At 30.7% G+C, this 25,405-nt stretch overlaps 1 protein-coding gene across 1 annotated transcript in view; it reads left to right on the forward strand.

Annotated features, from left to right (window-relative positions):
• LOC143245927 (homeotic protein female sterile-like) overlaps positions 1-25,405 on the forward strand; it is an 89,563-nt gene that overhangs the window by 36,239 nt on the left and 27,919 nt on the right. Inside the window, exons 14-19 of the mRNA XM_076492181.1 lie at positions 1,044-1,482; positions 7,730-7,900; positions 8,650-8,775; positions 10,048-10,179; positions 22,991-23,025; positions 24,808-25,327. Coding sequence (XP_076348296.1) covers positions 1,044-1,482; positions 7,730-7,900; positions 8,650-8,775; positions 10,048-10,179; positions 22,991-23,025; positions 24,808-25,327 — 1,423 coding nt within the window. The remainder of the gene's footprint in view (positions 1-1,043; positions 1,483-7,729; positions 7,901-8,649; positions 8,776-10,047; positions 10,180-22,990; positions 23,026-24,807; positions 25,328-25,405) is intronic.

Below are 25,405 nucleotides of genomic sequence, written 5' to 3' on the forward strand. Positions count from 1 at the left end.
TAGGTATGCATGATGTTTTAAACTTCAGTCCTGTGTTTTTATCTAATATTTTGGAAGGTGATTTTAGTCTTTTGTTTTTACGAGTAGGCGTGATTCTAGATGTGACAAAGGTAATTAATTTATTTTTGGAGGGTCAGCTCTGAGGTCACTAATTTGTCATATTTTATAGTCTTGAATAATGACTACTGTAATTGGCAGAATAGTGTCAAATGTAAATAAGTATTGATGAACCTGAAATGGACATGGTTTATAAACTTGAACTTTCTGATAAAAACAAAAAGATAGGTTTCAAGACTGAAAAAAACAAAACAAAAGTTTTTTGCAACAAAGTATTGGAAAATTAACAGCTTAAAAATGATAAGGTATACTATTGACATTATTGTTTGTTTGTGTAAAACTTTAATGCATTTGACAGTGTGTTAACACTGAGGGAAGGAAATCATCATGTGCTATCATTAACACTCTTCTGATCTTCATGACAAGAAATCCAGCTGGAATAAAAATGTATCTCGGAACTGCTGGTGTGGGTATTAACACTTCTATTAATGAACAGAGAACAACGTTTTGACTTTCCTAGGTCATCTTCAGATTAAAAGTGTTAATACCCATATCAACTGTTCTGAGGTATACTCCTCTGATCTATAAAAGGTTAACATTTCAGTCCAGTCAGTATTTTTAGAAATATTTACAAATAACTGGGTATTATTCTGTTTAAAATGACACAAACCAGTTGTGATTGTTTTCAAAATCAGGATGGAAATTTTGAATTTTGAAGATTTATATCATTCTTTGAGTAACAGATAGTTTATTCATTTAAGATTAGAGACAAAGAAACCAGTTTAAAATTTGTTGTTGTTTTTTTTTTTGCTGTGTGGAGTGTAGAATAACATGTAGAAAATAACTTAAATTAGGCTTACTTTTAAATAATTTCTTACTAATTAAATTTGTAAGATTAGTATCTTAAGTTTCTAGTATAGTTACCACTCTTATTATTGATTTAACTTTTTAGTATGTTTATTTGATTCTTTTAATATCTGTTTCAGTTGCGGGCAATCACCGAACAGATGAGTTTATTAGCAGCCGAGAGTAGGAGGAAAGCAAAGAAAAAAAGGAAAAAGAAAAAGAGAGAGAGAGAGAAAGAAGAAATAAAACCAGAGCCAGATGCTCCTCCTCCAGAGCCGGTAATCACCCAACCACCAGTCACTTCGCCAATGAACAGCACAGCCCCTCCACCATCTACAAAAGAAACGCACCCACCTAAAACTCAAAAACCAGCCAAAAATAAATCTAATGCAACACCCAATAAATCTCAAAACCAAAACAAGTCTTCGGGTCAGACAAAGAGACAGAGATCAAATAGTAAGTCATCCAAAAAGAGTAGCAAAAATATACCAGCTTTTGATAGTGAGGATGAAGATAATGCAAAGCCAATGTCGTACGATGAAAAGAGGCAGCTAAGCCTAGATATTAACAAGCTACCTGGTAAGTAGTAATAAACGTGTATTATAATATATTAATGGAATACTAATATAAACTCGTACCCAGTGGAAGGTTGTGGCATTAAATGTTTCAAAAATATTTTCTCTGTCACAGCTGTACACCATTTAAAATGAAATTATTTTAATTTTTTAAGAAACTTGTGATTATAAGCATACTTATTTGAATATTTTATTTTTTTCTGAAACGGAAAACGCGCGTGTTTGAGCTAACTTAGCTTTTTGTATTGTGCAAACCAGAACTCTGTTTAATATTTCAAGTGAACAAATGAACTTTTATAATTTGTTAGGTCATATTAAATGAAAGGAAGAAGTGAAAAATCTATTTATATAAGCAGTAAAGTTTTTTCATTACAAGTGTACAATTTACAGTCTTATTGGTTGTGTTAAAATATAACATTTTCTTTGCTCGTTATGGCTGGTATTTTCATCTTGTAACATGACTTAACTGTAGCTCATCCATCATTTTAACAACCTTGTCAATGTATGTGGAAAAACGTGGCATCCAAACACAGTTAATAAATCAGGTATTAATATTACGTGTCTTTAAATTTTGTAATTTTCAAAAGTTTTTAAATTCAAAATCTCTGCTTGTCTGTTTAATCTGACTTTTTTGCTTCAACTTGCGCATTTTCTGTTTTTGTTGTCGTCACTGAGATGTCCTGAGTTTGAGAGAAATTTTTTATTATAAGGTAGACATTATTAATACAGTTTAAATTTTATAGTCTTCAGTTTTTTGTTTACTGATATAAAGCAAATGTTTAACCCATCTTGTCACATCCTTTTTTCATAAGTTGTCAGTAATTCTCTCTGATGTTTGCTATTAGATTATTTATAACCAGTAGCAGTAGAAACAGTTTTAATTTACTGTCTGACAACAGTTCTTGTACAGATTTTTAGTAAACTTTCAATAGCATTGAAGTTGCTATTGAACAACTAAGGAAATTTTGGAGTACTTATGGCTTAGTTTAAAAGCCAATTAACTTTTTCGTTGCAAGCTCGATTCCAAGGATCGTCCTCAAAACCATTTGTGCTGTTATAGTTTGAATGCTATAACTTTTTTATGGTATATTATTTTCGTGAAATTTATCGTATTATCAGGAAATGTAAGACTTTTGTGCCTAAAGTACAAGTTGTTGTTTTTAAATATGTTTTTTGTTCTGGAATGACTACAAATTATAATACTAAACCACTTGTGTTTAGTCTAAATAATTTAAATCTTATGACATTGCATACGTATATTTTATCGATGTTTTGGCAACGCCTAACTAACATCACAGAGTTGCCAATGACACATGGCACACATATACTCATGTTATCACATCCGGTAATACAAAACTTGGCTTTACAAAGTATTATTACCTTGGCTTTGTTCTAGTGGACCAGCATTTGGTAAAATAAGTTACATTTTAGTTATTTTTCTTGAAACAGGATAGTAAATTCAGAAATATACAAGTAATGCTGTAGTGAAGAAGTTTGTACTTTGTTACTGTACTTTATGTGCTAAAGTTTGTAGAATGTAAAACAAAACTTGTTTTAGGTTTTCTGTATGAATTTTGGAATTGCAAAATAATTTCAGTTACTCAACCAATATTAGTTTCATTGTAATTTATTATGATCACTAAATTGTATTCAGCTCTAAAAATATTTTTTTTCAAACAAATTTACACTTATCTCTTTCTTCTGAGATTGGAGATAAAAGAAGTGATCTAAGTAACATTCCACCTTCAATATTACTTATATTGGTTGAGAAAAATGCATATGGGAAGGGGGGGGGGGTTTCTGAGCTTTTAATTGGTTATAAACACATGGTGGGAAGGAACACTGTGTTTATTCTCTAACTATAATAGTGAAATCTCAGCAAATAGAAAAGATGTTATTTTGTATCAGTATAAGTAATTTAAGTTTGTAATTCATAAGAAACTATAGACTTTGTATTTGGACATTACATGCATCTAATTTGAACCAGTGCTGCATTCAGCATACAAAGTGACACACCAAAATTGATATTCAGGATTTTTTTAAATATTTACTTCAAAATTAAGAAATTAAATAATGTAAACTCTTAAAATTTGAATTATAATGTACAAACTGACACCAAAATTGACATATAATCTTAAAACAGTACTTTAAAATTTAATTGTCAGTCTACATGTGTGATGATACACTGTTTGACCCCTGACCATAGGAATTTCTGTAGAGATAAGAGTTAAATTAGTAACAATTGTAGAACATTGTTTGCTATGTGTATGTTCTTAAGTACACATTTGAAATAAAATATTTTCAGTACTAGTACCACAGTTACAAAATTTAGCTTAAATTTCATTGGTGTAATGTCAGCAAAATGCAAAAGGCCAAATTTGAGTACAAAATTTATTGTTTGTTTCTTGTTATTATTGTAATAAAGATCAAATTAGGAACTTAAGCTAGGTATTGAAAATAAATAATAAAATATCACCTTGAGATATGCTTGTAAATACCTTATGTCATTTGATAGTAGTATAATCTGAGGCATCTGGTTTAATTCTTGTATATCAGGATTAAGTTAGGCTCAGTCCATATAGCAATAAAACAAGGAATGAAAATGAATAGTCTGCACTTTTATGAACTTTAAGCTATTTGTAATAAGTAACTAATTTATTATAATCTGTAGTTGTTCTAGAAAGAAGGAAACAAAAATGAGAGTCATTTTTCTTTTATGATGGTTACAGGGTTGGGTAAATTACTGTAGAGAAAATAACAAAATACAAAGTTTTATTTAAAACCTTTTGATATTCATTTAGGAGATTTTAACAGGTTATCCAAATGAAATCTGAAATTTAATACAAAAAGTATATTTAATTGTAATATGAAAACTACCTAGTACTGGGACTAGTCGGAGCTTTGGTCACACACACTGATTCTGTCTTCACAACTAGAGCAAGATTGTTAGTACATTTGCTTGCTATTGGCATGTTTGCACAAGAAGAAAAAAGTGCCTACATATCTTCAAAGTTACCTGGATAGTATTTTATTAATGCAAAATTTTGTTTCATAGTTACGTGCAAATTACACTCTGAATGAGTCACTGACATCAACTAAACATCACTACTGCATGGTTTTCCTTATGTTTTGTTTTGAAATACGTAGATAGTAATGCACTGATCTGTTGTAAATAAATTGATGGAAACTAGTTATTAAATTGTTACTGTCACCATTTACCAGTAAGGTTTATTGCTGTTTTTGTTTAAACAGTAATCATGATTATATGTGTTTGAATAACATAAATATTTCATTCAGCAGAATGTTTTGTTCAGCAACCATGATTTTTTTACAGACTTTACAACTCATTAAAACCACTTATACTTTTCAAAAAGTAAAAACACCATATAAATATAAAACAGTATAACTCTGTTACTGGATTACATTTGCAGTTGTTATTTTTAAAATGTATAAACTTACCTTATCTCGAGTTATCTGACTTCTTATTTGAAGATTTCTGCAGCTTTTAATAATATTTCTACAAATGAAAGAACCTGAAAGGGTAGGAACTATAAGTCAGTATATTTTAGTATTAAGTGATGATATAATTAGTGCTGTATTTTTTAGTATCTAGTCCTATTTAAACTTTCTTTAAAACTCTTTTTGTTCATTAGTGCACGATCAGTCACTTGAAGTAGTATCATAAGATTTTAACCAAGATCTATGGCCTGTGCATAAACTAGGGGAAGCATCTGAAAACTGAATACATTCTTAAGAGATAGTAGGCAAAAATAAAGGATTTCTTTAGGATGGGCAGAAAAATTCTTTTAAAAAAGTTTTGTTTACAGGTACAGCTATCAGTAGCTGTTTATAATTGAAAACAATTTTTTCTTCATGAATTACACCGAGGAAGTTTGAAGAAATGGCAGAATATTGATTCTGGGTTAAAATTATTGAAATATATTTAGAATATAAAAAATTGAAATCGTAACTTGTGTCTCAAAGTTTTTACCAAATGACAGAAGTAACCTTGTCTGTAGACTTCAAGCAAGTATATTTAGTTACTTTTTAATACTAAACTTTGTGTGTGAAAATGTCATACATGCAAGACATCTGCATTTTTAAAAATTTAGGAACAGTATTAATTTATCTGTAGCCTTTTGTAACAGTACCATGCAGGGTGTACACTTTTCTAGATTTTATGTGGGTGTACACTTTTCCAGATTTTATTCCACACTTAGTGTTACATGTTTATGGCATTGTTGAGGATTGAGTGTTATATCAAGTGTTAAAAATATAATGCATATACAAAAGAACATTTTATTGTTTTATTTAACATTAGAGATACTCAAACTTAACACATTATACATTATAAAGTAGAAAAGTGTTATAAGGCTTAAATATGGTTAAGAAAGTAATTTAAAATCAGCCTATTAAAACGTTTTAATGGCTAGTTCTCAGTTTTAACTGTTGCAACTGAGGACAAACATGTCAGTTTTCTGGATCCATTGAGACTCCTCCAATATTCAAAATATAACTTGCACTGCTAAACAAACTTCCTGCAGGGATACAGGAATTACCATATGCTTAACTGCAAGTACTAATTTGTGGTTACAAGTGGGCATTATCTGTCTAGAATGTCAACTGTTCATCTTGTAGCTGTTAGAGAGTGAGTGTCCGTGTGCCTTTTCACTGTTTTTCAGCAATCATTTCAGGACTGTGGGCACATTTTTATTTTTTAATAAATGTCAACATCTTTAAGCCAGCAGTGGTTGTGTTCTTTTTTTTTAGTCTACATTCATATGTTGAATAAATAAGTGAAAATTTTATGAAGTTTGGTATAATCTGAATTTAAGAAAGATCTTAGCTTCCAAAATGTGCTTGAAAAACATTCAGAGAGTACTCAGAAAATCTTTGAAATTGATATAAGCATTTCTGTATGGACCATTATCATAACTCTGATTAACTAATTACTGCTACTTTTATTATTATTTCAATAACTGTGATTAACCAGTTACTACTATTTTTATTATTATTCCAGTAACTGGTTAATTACAGTTATGATTATGGTTCATACAGAAATGCTTATTAATTGGTTTTAGTTAGTTGTGTTTTTGTGACTTCAGTTGATTATTCCAATAATTGAAAATGATTCTTATGGTTGCAATGTTATTCAAAGAGACTAGTATGCATAGAGAGAGTTATGTATTCACTGAGCTATCATTTCATTTAAAGACTTGTAATTCATACTAGTCAACATGTTAAACATATCAACAATAGAATTAGAAAATATGTTCTGAAAAGTCTGATCCAGTTAAATGTTTTTGTATATTACCTGATTTTATTATTTATTAAAATATAATATACACTAAATAAAAGTGACCTTTTCCAAGTATCATCAGAGTTTTCTTGCTGAGTAGTCGAAGTTTAACTTTTATAGGATCAGAATGAATGTTTTTTCAATTGAATTATATGTGTGTCACACTTTGACAAGAATAAGTTTTATCACATGAAATTTAAATGTAGTTATTTAAAAAAACACAAAAAAACTTAAATTTAAAAGTCCTTTTAAAATTTCTACAGAGAAACACATGGAACAAAGTTAATACTGTTTTTAGCTTGATGTAGGTTTTACATTATGGTGCATATGTGAAACATTTCTTAAATGCTGAATTAGTTGAAAGTAATCCATAAATGAACTTAATGGTCAGTCAGTTAATAAATTCCACCAATTGCTTAAAACTCTAATGTCAACATATTATATTTTTTATTATTAACAAAGAAAAACAATGATGTCGATGACCGAAGAAGGTCGAAACGTTGTTCGCTCTTCTATGTAAAATATTTTCTCAACCCAAATGAGCTATTTTTGCATAAAGAAATCACAAAAGAAAGTTTTATCAGTTCCAGATTTAATTGTATTACGTGTGCTGTTTGTAATGTTTTGCATTACACATTATTTAATTACAAGTGTATTTATACAACTGTTTTTTTCTGTAACACAAAGTTGTTATAATTGTATTTGTACACCATTTAAAGTTTTTGTGTGTGTGTTCTGGAACATTTATTATTGTGTTAATTGTGTTCTCTGTCACATACATGTCTGTGATGTATTAATTTTTAGACCTTAGAAACTTAACACCTGAAGGTTGTATGGTCAGTTTTTATAGCTTGTCATTGAGACTTCTTACATTTGAGCATTGTGTTTTTTGTATTTAGTGTGTCATATTGATATCTTGTGGAGGATACGAGTGTGTTCTATCTCCCAACAGGTGACAAATTAGGTCGGGTTGTTCATATCATCCAGTCGAGAGAACCTTCACTTAGAGACTCTAATCCAGATGAAATAGAAATTGACTTTGAGACTTTAAAGCCCTCCACCTTACGGGAGTTGGAAGCATATGTTGCTTCATGTTTAAGGAAGAAACCTAGGAAACCATACTGTAAGAAAAGTTTATATTTTGATGTAGTCTATTTACATTTAGTTTTATATATATTTATCTAACACTAAAAAAATAAATGCTGTTAACATAGATTACAAAATATATTTGTGATAAAAGTTGCATATACTTTTTATTGTATATGAACACTTTTTATTATTATTAAAGTTAAATGTCATAAATTGGTTTTTCTGATTGCATAATTCCACATGAACGTCATTTTGTATATATCTACACCCTTCTGCTGCTTAAGCAATGTCATTCATGTTACAACATGCAGGCTTATTGTTTGCCCTTTAACAAAGGTTTTCTTGGCTGGTCTTGTCAAGTTTATTTCATCTTTCAGCACAATTTCCTCCCATTTTTCATCTTTCACTATTTTTGTTTATCCTTTTGTGTGTGACCTTTATTTCTGTATTTTTAATCTTGTCTTTGTGCTGTATACATGTTATTTTTTGTAGGAAGTATTAGTATTTTTAAAGTTTTAATTAATTCCAAATGCATCTTTGCATACCTCTGTGTACATGCATGAGCTATTTTTTTATATTTTAGTTTCAAATAAATATTTAATGTTTTTGTTTTATTGGTTTGTTTTGGGAGAAAAGAGTGCTGGAGATCTGAATTCTTGCTTATACTGTTTGGCTTAAAAATTGTTGCAAATTAGAAAAAAAAAAAATGAAGAAAACAGGAAATAGTGAGATAGTTTCTCATACTGGTGCTAATGAGTCACCATTGCCTGTCTGTGTGTATAGCCACCAAGAACAAATCAGCAGGCAAGTCTAAAGAAGAACAAGTTAAAGAAAAGAAGCAAGAACTTGAAAAAAGGTTGCAGGATGTCAGTGGTCAACTATGTCCTTCTAAAAAGCCAGCCAAGAAAGGTAAGGGGCTGAAACAGTAGAATGCACACTTGTTTTGACCATAGTATTTATGAGAAAGAAGGAAGTTGTGTACTCTAATAATAAACTTACTCTGCAGTATCTTGTTAGGGTAAACTTGGTTGGCACTATCCTGTTTTAAAGTACACCCAAACTTGCAATTTGTAAATTATTTAGAGACTTGTGAATTTCATTCTGTTGACTTGTATTTATTTGGATATCTCTTTGCTTGTGTACTGTAATAGTTTGAGAACTTAAGACAACCACAAATGACGAAAGGAAAATTCCTTTGTATTTGTGATGATTCTGAATTAATATAAGTTTTATTATGTTATATGTGGAACTTTTTATTCATCGAAATACACTAACCTTTTAAGTTCTGTAGTTATAACCTTCCACAATTCAAAAACGTATTTCTGAGAGAACCTTTAATGTGTTTCATCTAGAGATGATTTTACTTTTTGCTTTGTAATATATTTAAAAATTGTTCATACAGGTCTTACACAAGTATTTTATGTGTTTGCTTTTCTAACATTTAGTTTCCAATATTGTAATTTTATTATGTTTATAACAAAACCAAAAGAATTCTGCACTTTTAAATCTTATCTGATGTGATTCATTTGCTTTTGTATTCAAAGTATGCTTTGAATTTATTGTATTTCACATCTGATGGAAGAAACATTATGCAGTTCTTGTTAGTGTGTCTGTGTGTGTGTGTATAATCTATGGCAGGGGTTCCCAACCTTTTGGCACTCGCGACTTGAAAATGTAATTGATGAAATAAAATTAATGTTATCCCAAGCTACTTCTAACAAGGCTACGCGACCCCCCCCTGCCAAGGCTTCCCACCGGTTGGGAACCCCTGATCTATGGAGTATGAAAAGGAGTTCCAGAATAATTTTGTTTTTATACAGAAAATTGTTAGGTGACCAAAATACTCTCCAGAAATTATCCATTTACTTCTTCAGAAAATGTGTTTGTTAAGCTTTTGAAAGTAATGAGCAATAACATTTGATTGTCAAATTAAATGCTTGACATCTGTCACAAAAAGAAATGTGGAGGGGATAATAAATTTATTACATTTCTTACCTTAAACATAAATGAGAAATTTTTACTCGCATTGTTTGTTTTTGCTTGTAACAATTTTAATACACGAGATATTATACTTTGTATTTCTGTGCTGCTCATGTTTCGAAAAATTCAGAGAAAATCTGAGTTTTAGGGTTACTTTTCTTTTACTTTATAATGTATTTTTCACCGTCTTTCTCTCCACAGAGATCGAAAACTCCCATGGTGATGTTGGTGGTCCAAGCAGATTAAGTGCTAGCAGTAGTAGTTCAAGTGACAGTGATAGCAGTAGCAGTACCAGTACCAGTAGCTCATCTGACACCAGTGACTCTGAGTCAGGTTAGACCATTTTATATCTAGCAGCTGCAAATCATACAAACAGTCTGCATCCCTGCCAACAAAATATGCTTGTCCCGCCCCATATTCTGGAGTCTCGAAGACTGAGGGTAAGCTGGAACAAGATAGGAGCTACACCAAGAGCAGCTAAAATGCTACTGTATTCATTTCTATCTATCTTTTTCTCTCTCTCTCTCGACAGTTGGAGAAGTGTGCAAACTTGCATATGGTGCCCAAGGTCATACAAACCGTAATAATGGCATTTTCACAATCTTTTAATTTTTTAATGAAAATTGAACAAGATACTGTATAATTGTCTTAAACATGAAATATGGTTTTTTTTAAACACCTGGGTATTTCTGTCACACTACTTGGTAAAACAAACAAACAATGTTTTTAAACACCTGGGTATTTGTCACACTACTTGGTAAAAGAAACAATGTTTTTGGACTATAGATTTCCATCATTAGAATTTAATTCATCATGTTTATCTTCATAGAAAAATATCTCACTGATATACCTGTGTTTTTTCTTTAAGATTGGTGCTGCTATTTTTTACATTTATAAACAAATTTTACATGTAACTAAATCCATTTCCAGCACCGTCTTGTATAAAGTTAAAATGCAAAACATTTCAAATAAGTTATTCCATATGCTCCTTGTGTCAGTGTTAAAAACATTTCTTCATCACTGTGTGTAAATAAGTTACTGTATTTCTTAAGCCAATTTTCCCTTGGCTTTCATATTTGCAAAAAACTGATAATGTCAGAAGTCAAAGAGTGCAGTGTTCTGAGGTCAGTCAGTTTTAATATTTTTAGAATGTTTGTAATTTAAAATTTTTCTAGTAAGAAGATTAGGTAGGAGGAAGTTATATCAGTGTTTATGTATTTGTAAATGACAGTTTTTCAGACAAGATATTTAATAAAGCTAAGCAAACCCTCATTTAGTAATTGGATACTTGTAAATGTTTACAGTTTTTTTTTCTGGCAGCTTGAATCTGTGACAAAGAACCTCGTCTGTGTTACTGAAAGGTACAAAACACATCATTTCATGTCTTAAACAAAATTATCTTGTACCTTCTTTTAATGTTTTGTTTCCACTTATCCTTCTACTTTCACATTCATCAGGTTTCTCTGTGATATTTACTCATTAAAACATCTCCTTGTTCTGTCAGATATTTATGACTTAAGAAAACTGACAATCAGAATTATGTAGAAGGACTGTTCTCTTATATATTGTGATATTAAAAAAGAAAAGGGAATTTGACATCCTTGATACTTGTAGACTTCAGCTGACATTTGTTGATTACAAGCTTGAACTCTTAAAATGTTTCTAAATTCATATCATAGTCAGTGTGATGATATTCTGGATCCTAGATATTTTCTCTCATGTGTTTGATATTATCATAACAGAAAAAAAATAATTTGTAAGTAAAAATTATATGGTCAGTAGAGGCTGTGTTACAGAAAGTATCTTAGGGCAGTAGCTGTGTGTGTGTGTGTGTACTTGTGTAGATTTTTTTTTACTTTTCACCAAATTTTGTGTTTGGTGGTTAAAATAATTGTTGCTTTCAGTTAGATGTTTTTATAGGCTGTAAAATTTCTTTGCTGTAGTTGGTATTTCTAAAGGAATTAATAGATAATTCCTTGTTGTCTTTATTTTTCGTGTATAAAATTTATTCGGTATTTCATAGATAAGGAACAGATATTTATTAAGTTTAAGTTTATTCTTTCACATGATGGCCACTCTCGGCATAACTTTTCTTCCTGTTGATTTGAGAGTTGCAATAACAGTAAGGACTTGTAACTATTTGAAAATGACAAGTACTTTTTAGTTTATAGAAAATGTCTTTATGAATTAATGATACAATTTAACACGAAGCTAAAATCACAAGAATTGAGTTATATAGATTTCTAAAATTTTTATTCCTTCTTTGGTTCAGATTAACATAATTAGTGATTTGTGAAGAAATAAGGATATAATGTTTAACTGTTAAATAACTTGGATTTTGTAGTTTTGATTTTCTTGTTTCAGTACAAATTATTGCATTAAAACTGTAGTTACTGTAGTTAGCTTGGTTACACGCACACACGTTGATCCCAACTTCGTAAAATGAAAAAAAGAAAAATGTATGACACTTGTTCCTTTTTGTTTTTGTACACCAGTAAAAACAAGCGAGACATGCATAACCCAGTTTGATTTTACACATCAGGAGGTCTACCAATGTACCTTCAGATCTAATTCTATGCCTAATGTATTGCATTATCCATATGTAATGTATAATAAGGGATAGGATATAGGAGTTCTTAAAAGGATTAGAGAGATGTTAGTTATTTTTACTGTATGAATACCTGAAAAAGTCACTTTCATATTCAGATGAAAATATGTTTAAATATTAAAATTGTGATTTATTTCATAAACATATATATAGCAATTTAAACAGCTTTATAAGTACAAGTTTTATTTCTTTTCAACCAGTAGTCTGTAAAAGCTGTTAACATTCAGACATTTTTAAACATATTTTATGGCTGCCATTTTGTGTCATAACAGTCCCTATTATGAATTACAACTATACTTGATAATGTGGTGGTCTTTGAGAAAGGAGAACAGTTTAGTATTGACAGTCCAATTATACCCAGCAATACTGATGTGATAAAGCCTTTAAAATACATGGTTATGTGTTTTTTAAAATGTAAATTATACAATGTAAGTGTACATTATAGGTGTGTGTGTGGGGGGGTAGATATTATTTTCATTCTTTGTTTCAGTTTATAACTTCCCTTACTAAAAGTTTTTCTTTGACCCATAAAACAAGTGCACTTGCTGTAAATTTTATTTTGTATGTGGCTATAAGCACTAATCTTTTATAAAGAAATATAGGATAGATTACTGCTTTGTGGTGTTTTTTTTTTTACTGTAGAAAGAATCATTGTGACTGGAATGTTGAAGTGGTGCATTTAAAATAGTCTTAGCATTAGTTCAGGTTGGTTAAGTTTTTAAAAAATGTTTTGCATTTAACTTAATTCTCTTGAGGTTAATATTTTATTTTAATATGGTTTCTAAAAATGGTACTTCTGTTAGTGGTATGCGTGTTGTGATAATAGTAATGTGTGCTCATGTTATACAGTGTTTTTCAAGGAAGAATTATCTTGTGGTATCCATGGTAGCACTGAAGGTTAGGTGTATGAAGTACATGCATTAAGAGTGTTTGCTGACTGCTTCTGGTAATTAAATCATTTTATAAATAACTTAAGTGTTCAAGTTTGCATGAGGGGATTTATTTCAACAGGAAAAACAAATGGAGCTCATCTGTTTACTTCTCTTCTTTTCAGTTGATGTTTAGTAGATATTATTTCAATATTGTTTTCACTCCTCTGATAATAATTTTTATAAAGCAGAGAAAGGTAATCCTGTTGTACATAGCTTACACATCTATAACTGCTTACCTGTTACGGTTATCCTTCAGAACAGTTGTCTGAATAAAAAGTTTAAGCCTTTTCTAGTCATGCTGATAATTACTGATAATCTTAACTTTTTAGCATGTTTGAATATGATTTTTAAATTCACTTTGTCAAATTTATTGTCTTTAAACAGTATAAACAAATGCAGTTTTCTTATAAAACTTGAGTGATCCCTCATTTTTATGCATGCTTAGGGCTAGTATTTTATCTGCTTGTGCATTTTTTTTAACCATTTCAGTTAAATGTAATTTTAAGTTTATACAACAAAAGTGAATTTTGTTCCCACCCCGATAAATATTACATGAACATTGTGTGATTTAAACATGTGTCGATGAAAATGTGCGTTAAGTCTAATCATGATATTTCTGTGAAGCAGTTTTCACAATTGGATCAATAATAAAAAAAAAAGTATAATTTTCAGCAGATTCTCCTTTGTGTAATTAAAGTTAAATAGCTTTCCATATCCTAGTGTTGCATTCCACTCTGAAGAAACTAAATATTTATCCCATAAAGTTGTTGCTGGCTGACCTTGGCACAATTGCACTCATGGGCTGTCTCAAAATATTTCTTTAAAAGAAAAAAATAATATTGAGTTAGTGTCAGTGTTCCATAGTGCTGGATCTTGCAGAATATTTGTATACACTTGTTATCCTGCTGAAACAGGTTTTACAATGTCCTTTTTGTATCTATCATGTTGAATGAAAATGACTGGATGTATTCAGTCATCTTAATGCTGTTTACAGACAAACGTGTCACACGTGCTTCTGATTGCGTGTGGTGGAAAATAAAAGGCACAACTAGTGTTACCTGTTTTGTTGTTAGGTCATTCTTCATTAGCAATAAGTGTTCCGTGATGTCACTTAACACTAATTTCTTTCCATTGATAGCTGTAAATAGGAGTAGATTGTCAGTCATCTGCATCGTTTCTGTTTGTCATTTTCACTGTTCATGATTGTTCTTGTTAATGTTCAGCAACTGTATTCTTGTGTTGTATATTACCTTAAAATATGACAAATAAAAAAATAACAGTGACATATTGATTTTGTGATTATTTTTGTCTCATTGAAATATTTGGCTGTCTGCCTCAGTTAACACTGCACTCAAAACATGGCAAATATGAATATTGTTTTTTTTTTTTGGTAAGTAGTGTTTAATTTGAACATTTGTTTTTCTTCCATAGCTGTATGAACTTCTTCATAAAATGAAATGACACAGCTCAAAAATCAGTGAATTGCCAAAAGACATTATTTTTACTCAAACTATTTTCAAAATTGGAGTATACATTGGTAATAACATTTTAAAGATACTTGTTAGAATTCACTTTCATAAACAACTTAGACTGAAATATGACAAAGAGTAACAGGTTTAACGATTACAATTTATTTGGTTATTTCAACTTCCAATACATGACTGACTTCATTTTTTAAAAGAGGGTTAACAAAGTTTTCTTGTGTATTTATATTGGTTATTATATTTAAATATTTGAGAATGAATAGTCCACTTTGTTATGTGCAGAATAAAAATTAACTTTCCATTTGATACCTCATATAACACCCTCAAGTCTGTTAGGTATAACCTGTTTGATTAAATAACTTGTACATGTTCAAAATATCATTGCAGTTAAATACAGTGTAGCCTGATAACATGTTTTATTGAGAACTTTATACGTGGAAGATAACAGTGCAGTTAAGTATAATCTACTCTGGTTACACGTTTCATCAAAATTATACATACAAAAATAGTATTTGCTTTGAAATATAACACACCAGTGTTTTTCACCATAGTTTATACCTGTAAAAATTCTATTACAGTTAAAATAAATAACATCATGTCAGTCTGGAGGATTGGTCATCAACACTAGACCTACAAAATATACGTGAAATGAATCTCCTCTGTCTTTTATTGGTGTGAATAAAATATCCATTTCTTACTGTGGAAAAATTGGAAAAGAAGTAAACAGTAAACATTTTACTGAAGAAATGAAAGGAAACATATAGTTTCTATATATGCATCATATTTCTGGTATTATCAACAAATGTGCTTCCATTTTCCAAAGTAACAGATTTTGAAATTTGTTTGATATCTTTGGTTTTTGGGCAAAGGGATCACAGACTGCTGTTAACTCTTATACAAAGACTGATTTAAATCTGATTGCTGGGCAGATGGAAGGGTTTAGTGCACAAAGTGCATAAATAGAAACCAAATCATTTGGTTTTACAAACTTCAGTTGAAGTGTTGTAGAAGGAAGAATATACCATGTGGATAGACTTGCTTTCTTAAGTGGTAAGGTCATGGTGTGTGTAAGATGCATCACAATATTTGTGTTATAGTTATTTTCATTGACACACCAGACAGTTATGTATGCAGTAATTTAAACTGGCTTGTCCATATCTTTCCAAAATTACAGTATACTGGCCTGTTTTCTAATATTTTGGGTCAGCTAACAAAGTTCCCAGCAATATATAGAGGAGCTGGAACTATGTGAGCCAGCTGATGTACATAGCTCTTGCTTGAAAACAAGTTGTTGATGTGAAAATGGGTTAATCTGCATGAAAAAGATGAAAACAATTAAATATTACACTTGTTAACTCAAGATATAGTTAGATAATATGTGCATGTCATGACTTTTTGCAATTCAAAATTTAAAGTACTTTATTATCATTGTAAATGAATAAACTTGGTATCAAAACATAGTTTATTTTTCTTTGAAAGATAATGTTAAAAATAAATTCTCAATCTCCCTTTATCTGTGTAGCATGACATTTGTTTAATCTAACTTACCCATTACCGAACAGCTAAGAAAGTTATTTTAAGGTTCATGTGCATTAGTTATGGAGCTAGTTAAATTATAATGGTTATAGAACATTGCTTGCTTTTTGCACATTTCAAATAAATATTTTAGTTACTAGGGACATGAAGAGGGATTAAGACTTCTTGGAGGACTGACAGTCCAAAATAAAAACAAAGGCAAATACAGTCTTGTTTTTTATATATTTTTTCTAGTTGTTATAAAAGTAATAAATGTAGAAATTAGATTTCTTAGGTTAAATAATGAAAGACGATAGTTTTTTCTATGAGGTATGCTGACAAGTAACTCTAGCATAACACCATTCAACAGTAATTTGAGCTATGCATTATCCATGTAATTTACAGTTTTGTATCATAGTGTTTTTAGACACTCATCAAAGAGGAACATAATCAAATAAAAATGGTTGAGTTTTAAGCTTTGTACGATAAACACTAAATTTTCTGTTACGGTCTGAAATTATTTTAGAAATAATAAAAAGAATAATTTGAATTTCTTATTTTTTGGTGATGGATACGGTGTTGGTCCGATCGAGTCCAGTAAGAACTTGATGTTCATGTAGAAAGTTTCAATGGTTATGGAAATGGAATATGAAAGTTTAAAATGAACAGAATTATTTTTAATATCAACATGGAAATCACCTTCTACTCAGACTGGTTGAAATCTAAGCCGCTACATATTTTTGGGATACAGTTTGTACTCTCTCTCTCAAGCCTTCATGTACCTTATTACCAAACCTGAATAATCAACTGTTAAATGGCATACAAAAACTGGCATTGTCCAAGCTTCTGTTCTTTATGTAGTTCGGGTTCACATGTGGATATGATTGAAAACAAGTAGGTGTTCATGAGAATACAAGTAACAATAATTTGCATAATATTGTTATATGTCTAAAAATTACTCCGTGTGTATTGGATTAAATCATCGGTGAAAAATGAAGTGATAAAATTACTACTTAAGTCACTGGAAACGTTATCTTTTACTTACAGATCAAAATTTTAAAATGTGTATAAGTACTTAAAACTATTGTTAGAAGGCCTTGAAATTTGATATCTGAATTTACTTTGCAAAGTATCTTTTATGAGAGTTTCCAGAATATTTCCCACAAGTGATGTGAGACAAATAGATCTATAATTACTGGCACAATTTTTAGTAAAACTATCCAACTTCCAATCCTCTGCCTCCTGTACACATTTCAAGGACTTGTGTATGCAATCCTTAACATCTTTCAAAACACTTTGGGAGACATCATCTGCTTCAGGAAACTTAATGTTCTTTCATCTTTCCAATTATTTTTGACAAGCTCAGAATTAACGTGATCATCATCTTTTCATCTATCAACTATTCAAGATGAGTACTACATTAATAAACACTTTAGAGAAAGTAGAATTTAAAAACCCAGTCATGACTTTCAAATAAAATCCTTCCTTTATCACCCTACCCCTGTCTTAATGTATTTAAAGAAATTCTTAATAGTTATTTTTACATTATGAGCCAAATTATTTTCATGCTTTCTATTTAATGCACAGATTTTGTTTTTGACCTTATTTCTTCCACATATATTGTTGTACTAGTCACTTTAAATTTCCTAAAGTTTTGATATACAGGTACTCAGGATTCCACTCTTGTAGTTACTGTTTCAGTCCTTTATGTATGGGGCTGGTCAGTTGAACTGACCCTGTATTGGACAGTTCACTTTAATTCCAGATATACTACCTGTATCGTAAGGAGACTTTGCGAGCGTTTAGTGAACAATAAAAGCCACTGTACACATTGTATTTTTAACAAAGATTTGTTTGGGAACTTACATAGTCACTCTTACTCAGTCTCTTTGAGTAATCTGAATGTAACGTGATCACGTTAAGAATAAAAATACTTCTTGCTATCTTACAGGTTTTGTACTTCAATTTACATAACCTCTAGAACTACTTAAGTTTTTGTACTTCAATTTACATAACCTCTAGAACCTCTTAAATAAATACTGAAAGAATATTTCCATTCAACTTTTATATTTTGTTACTTTAATACCATCTCTAGTGAAGTAACGTGTAGCAGTAGTAGTATAGAGCATAACACAAGTTAAATGAAATACCAAATTTCATGACATGAGAAGCTTGGGTCCATGACCAATGGAGAAATTTTTAATTTTTTTTTTTCCTTTAAGTTCTGTTACCTACCCCAATAACATATTGATAAATACTATACATAAAAACCAGAGATTTATCACCACCTTTTGTAAGTGTAGTTGGACTTAAGAATTCTACTCTTAGTGTATTTTATTAATACTGCATTTTTTTTTATATTAGTTGTCAGAAAGATAATTCGCTGAGCTATCAGTTATGCATTTTTAAACACAAACAGTAAAGAAGTGTGTTCCAAAACTATTGTAATTTATTTGGCTTTCTGAGTAACTTAGGTATGGGCTCAAATTATTTCATTACATTAACTTCACGCTCCACCAGATGAAAGATTGCATCTTTTGTAAAAAGTAACTCACGTGAAAGACAGTTATATAATTCACATGATAGTTTTTTGTGTGTGTAATAGTATGTATCATAGACAAGTAAGTGTGAGTAAGTAATTTCAAAAACAGGAGTTAAGAGTAGCTTCTACGTGTGTGTGCATATAAGAAATGAAGATAGGAACTTGTGGCATTTCACCATATATGCAGTTGATGTTTATAATTAGTGGACATTCTAAAACACACAAGTAGGAAGAAGATATAAAGGGAGAATTGGAGCAGGAAGACATCTAATATGGAAGTGAAAAAAAGTTAAATATTTCATTTTTAAATTAAGAAGTTAAATCTTACTTTAAAATTTTGATCATGAAATAAAGTTCTGATACTAAGTGTATTGATATACCTTAATAATAACGTTGTTTAATTGCTTTTTGAACTGCACTTTGTTAAAGATGTGACACTTTCCTTTTGACCCCTACCTGTGCATGCTTGTTGAGTCAACTTGTGTTGTGTTCGTGGTCTTCAGGAATCTTTCTATTTTGTTATTCAGATTTTTTCTTTAGAATCTTTCATTCTCTCATCATTTTGAGTAATTTTTTGTTTTATCTTGAAGTTTGGTATTGTTTTGTTTTTTTAAAAATCAAAGTAATCCCACTTCTGACATAAGTGTTTAATGGTTTCTTTTATTGTTTGAGGTTTTTTGGTGCTACTAGCCAGTTGCCTTTTTTGAAGTCAGCAGTGTAAAATAAGTAATGAAGCTTTGCCCTAACAAAGACGTGGTGAACAAGTTCAGTGACAGTGGCAAACAACAGTTTTTCTTAATTAATTACTTTATGTGACACTACTCAGCGCTCATAGATAATTGGCTAACCCACTAAGCTCTAATCTCTAGTACTTCATTGGAACCTAAACTCAAAATTCACAATACTGAAATAACAGACAAACTTCCTTCCCAATTCAGTAATCAGTCCAACAACTAACTGTTGTAATCTGACTGTCACTTTTATATCATTTTAGAAATTACCCGAACTCTCAAGAAAATACCAGTATCACATGAATCTGCTAGCAAACTACAAACATCTATCTTAACGTATTAAAACTCAAACGAGTCAAAATGATTCATTTACTGTGGCTGTATCTTAAAAAGAAAGAAAAAAACTTAAAGCTCACAAAAATTATTTAACTGGGAATGTAGTTTTACTGAACTCAAAACTACATAGCATGTTTAATGTTCTTTTGACAGTAGCCACAGGAAGTAATGGGTTCATTATGAGCACATGTGTTAATGCTGAGGGACTATCTTATAATTTTGAATAATTCTGTAGTTTGGTTGAACATCAAAAACTTTTAATTGGCAAGAAGTTCCAGAAAAATACATTATTTACATTTTGTGTGAAATGTTAGAATGAAGTTTTTCTTTATATATATATATATGCATTTTATTTTACATCGATGAAGAACAAGACACTGACAAGTCTTTTATTATCCTTAGCATGTTGGTTTGAAAAGACTGTGGACATCTCATCTTTAAAAGTTTTTTTTTATCTAACTATACAGATTTATAAAGAATGAAAACCAAATTGCAGGAGTTTAATGTGTCCAAAATTGCTTCTTCCAGTTTTAAATGAAATGAATTCCAAGAATGAATAAGTTTATCTGGACATTTTTATATTGCGTTATATATCTTAAAGTGATAACCTTTTCAGCATGGGGTGATACATTTTGTATATATTTTCTATGATCTCGGCTGGGGAAGGATATAACTGTAAAAACATTCAGTAACTCTTAAGTATTCCTTAGGGAACGTTCTAAAGTTTTATTAAATTCACAAGTATTTTGTACGCAAATAATGGGCTTCTAGTTATGTCTTTCTTGTATTATTTTTGTTAATTATTTGCACTCAAACTGAGAGTAGTTTAGTTGCAAGGTGGTTTTCATTTGAAGTATAAAATACTTTTCTTTATCTTATAGTTTCTGTATTTCATTTGCATTATCTTCAGAATTTCCTAAATGAATAACAAAAGGTTATTTATGGTAAATGCTTATGTATTTTTTTCATTTCCTCTTGCATATCTCTACCATTATCAACAGTGCAATCAAATAATTAAAATTAGGAAATAGAAAAAATACTTTTAATTTTTCGTAGAAGAACTTTGAAGATTGGTTTTTACTATATTTTCAGGTCACATATAGTTAATTCTTAATGTCTGGTTTTCTTTTCTTGTCCTTTGCCACTTATCTCACACGAATTAATGGTGCCTTTTTGGCATATTACAGTTTTTTTGGGAGACGTGCAACCCTTTGGCAAAAATTGTGTTCAGTGAATAATATCATAAGTGTTGAGAATAAATACAAAGTATAATGTGTTTTTAAAATGTATGTAAACCTTTTAATTGTGAATTTTCAAATATAATACTAAGATCTGAGTACAGTTTAAACTGTGTCTCCAACTATGACGTTCACAGTCAGTGTAGCAGCCATAAATATCACATGCAGTTACATATATTGTGTGATTACAACTTTGTACCAATTTCAAAATAAACAATGCTAGTTTATAGCATAAAATGAGCTCTTATAATGAGTGTCCACATGTGTATGTAACATCTACATGTAGGCTATAAAGCTCAAACAAATCCTTTGGAGATTGGTTTGACATCTGTAAGGGGTTGGAGGAGTTTATTACTTGTTTCAACTGTATTAATTTAGAGAATGTTGAAATGAATGAGTCATTTTATTGTGAAGACAACTCTAATCAAGCACCATTGTATTACTGATGATACAGAGAGCCAAAGTAGAGAATTTTCAAAGCTCGTTGGATCTTTGCTGATGAAATATGCATCTAGACTTGGTTACTTTTTGTAGAGTAACTGCTGGATTTGTACAGTTGTTAATTTTGTCATGAACACAAACTTGCTTTTGCAGACGTATCACTGTCATCATTTCCTATAGCATTTGTGGAGGAAATATAAAATGAAGACAAATAAACTCATTTTGAAGCAAGTTTTATTTTTTAACAATAATGATGTGCCAGAGACTGTCCAAAAAAGCTTAAGATTCACTTACATTTGGGCTTTGCCACCACCTTTCAGGGGAGGGACAGTGGTCTCCATTCTACTTTTGAAATCTGTGTCTTTTACACTAAATAATAATGACAGCTTTAAATTATTCCATTTAATTGTCACCATAAAACTGTAGTTGTTTTATTACACTTCCATTAAAAACGTAGTGCGTTTTATATCTGTGGCATGATCAGTTCTAATATTAATCCATATATTTAGAAAGGTCCTTAACATTCTTGTGTCTTTATAGAAAGTTTTTTGAATCTTTATTAATACAGGTTAATATAAAATGTAGTTATTCACTACACCAGTTGATGAGACTAGGTTCAATAGGTTATGTGGGCTGTAGAGAAGTGCCACAGTTTCTGACATTCATGTTAAAGAAATAGTAAAATAAAGGGCTTGATCTTTTTACTTATGAAAAAATTTATTGGCAAATTAACACTCATTGATGTTCAGGCAGGAAGATGTGTGTTGTAATGGTTGGCTGGGCTGTGATCCTCTTGCACAAAATAGTTCACGATCGGACAAGAACTTGCACAAATTTACAGTAGTACGTAAGCTTTACTGAGGTTATGTTAAGACAGGAACCTACGTTAACCACTTTACAGTAGTAAAGTAGGTTTTACTGAGTGTGTGTTCAGATAGGAACTTAACTCTTAACTACTTTACAGCAGTAAGTAGGCTTCACTCAGTTTGTGTTTAGACAGGAACCAATACTTAACCACTTTACAGGAATGAGCAGAAAGAAAGCATTGTTTGGGAATCGACCCACCAAATACGTCTTTTTAAGTTGAATAGTTGATGTTAAAAGTCATATTTAATTTTTTATAATATGATTATTTAAATATTGTGAATAGTTACTGATTCTACTTTAGGTGTGATAGTTTTAGAAAACTTCATTTCAAAATTAATAATGTATTTTAAGAGAAGATTATTTACATATCTTGTTTACAGGTAGTTGATGTATGATAAATAAAATGTGGTGTATAGATATGAATTAATGATATTATTGACTTAATCACAGAGTTCAGACGGAAGCCGAAGAAGGACCAAAATGAGGTAATCTGGTTCAGCTGATTGTGTGTGAAGTTTCCTATTATAATACCAGTTTGCAGTTATTATTATTATATAGCGACAGTTAAGGCCACGTAAATATTGAGTTGGTGCTTAGTATAAATTACGTAATTCTGTAATTAAGTAGCTAACAGTTTAAAAGGAATATATCTTGGCATTTATTTATTACTAGGTAAGAAAATATTTTAGGAGCGCAAAAGATTTGTAAACGGTTGATAGGAGTATGGTTGCACATATATTTGAATATTGTAAAGTTTGTTGAGAAACGTGTTTTATATTCGGCTATATTAAGGCATGTCATTATTAAGAATGACTTAATCTTATGTGGTAATCATTTGGAAACTTTTTTCAGTGCAATCACTTAAATTTTAAAGCATTTTTAGTTTTTTCTCGACATACAACTCTTTCATCTCGTGTATGACATTATTGGATATTATGTTTGTATATATTTTGATAATCTGTTATGTATAAGATGTACTTAAAATAAAGAAAATTAGATTATGGGAGGGGTGGTAAGAAGTGGTTTTGGGTGTATTGTATATTGATTCATTGTTAATCACAAAACTGTTTGTTTTTCTGTTGTATGTAACCCATCTATGTTTACAACAATCACCACGTGTTAAGTGAACTGTTTACTTTAACATAACACTACTAGGTTCTGTATTTAATTTACCCTCTAAGATGTGGCTGAGTGAGTTTGTTGGGTACGTTTTAGAAGATCCGAGGTCGAGCCTCTTATGTAACACTGAACATGCTCAACACATAGTTCTTGGCATGTTATAAAGTGACATTCAGTCCCACTATTCAGTTGTGCATGGCATAGCACTGTGGCTGACCAATTTGTTCTTACTGTGGTTAGCCAGTAATTCTCAATTAAAGAAGATTGTGCCTTGATCATGAGGTTTTTGAGCTGTAAATATTCCATGAGAGCCTTTCAGGTCAAAAGCATCAAATGCTTACAAAGTCAGTACAAACTAGTTTCTAACATGTTAGTAAAGTATTATAAATAGAATACAGCACAAAGAAAACAGTTAAATCAGTTACCTCTGTACAAACAACTAAGTAATGTGTGTTTTATCTGCTTTTAATATGGATTCTAATAAGTATAAAGAAAGTTGAAAATGTTGAATGTTGTAAACAGTATTATGTGTCTTTATTCTCATTTGAAACCAAGTTTTTCTTAAGAAGAATTGCAAAATAGAAGAGACAAAAGTGCTACTTTTATCCTTTCCAAAGCTTACCTTATAAAACAGCAGGTGCATTATACAGCTTGGATGTTCGACATATTCAAGTTGTTGTCTTTTATGTGTAACATGTGATGACCAAGCTCTCATAACTGTGCGTGCAACTGGTTATGGTATGAAAATATTTCGATCACGTATATATGTATTTTTTTAAGATGTGTTTGGCTGTTTGGTTTGCCTGAAGAAGATAAATATTTTAATGTATTGTATTTCTATAAAAAGGTTTGAAAGAAGTGAGCAGAAAACAGTCGAAATATATTTTTAAAAAGTGCTATAAATATAAATATTTAATGTTACACTCAGCATTTATTTACAATGTTCATTGGTTCAACTCTTTATTACAATGCTTTTGAATATCGAAATTAGATCTGTGGTACAGGTTTGCCATAAAAGGGAAAAAAATCTAAACTCTTTTTGCTTTGAATAAAAAGTCCAGGAGGAATAATTTACTTTAGACAGTTGATAAAAATGAACATTTGTTTTTATTGAACTTGTATTAAAACAGTATTTTTCTGTACTGTAGCAAACGCAACGTAGTAAACAACCATCTCAAGGTCCTCCCACTACTTCTCAACATAGTCAGCTTAATGTGAGAAATAACATTCAGGAAGGATATCATCAGTTTGATGATGGCTGTAACTCCCAGCAGCCATTGTTACAAGACAATAGAGGTAGTTCCCAACAGGTGTACCAGTCTCTCCAACTAGGACAGCCTGAAGACAGGACCATTGCCCAACAGGTGTATCAACAGCACCATCCTGAACACAAGTCTTCATCACAACAAATGTATAAACAGGACCAAGTTGCTGGTCGAGGCATCTCTCAACAAGCATACCAACGACAGCTTTCTGAAGAGAAGCAACACATGTATCATCAAGGGGTACCACCGCATCTACGTTCCTTGCATCCAGAGCTGCACGACATTCTCCAAACAGATGAAGCAGTGGACTTGGAGTTTAACCAGGAGTATGAGGACATAGGTGGCCAGTCCTCCTCACTTGATCTCAGCCTCAACTCCTCATACAGTACTTTCAAACAAGAAGGTATACAGTTTCATAGTTCTTATGGCACCATTTACTGACAAAGTATAGTAAGTAAGACTTTCTTGTTTGCTTGGTAAA

Source organism: Tachypleus tridentatus, chromosome 3 (assembly GCF_004210375.1).
Source record: "Tachypleus tridentatus isolate NWPU-2018 chromosome 3, ASM421037v1, whole genome shotgun sequence".
NCBI lineage: Eukaryota > Metazoa > Arthropoda > Merostomata > Xiphosura > Limulidae > Tachypleus > Tachypleus tridentatus.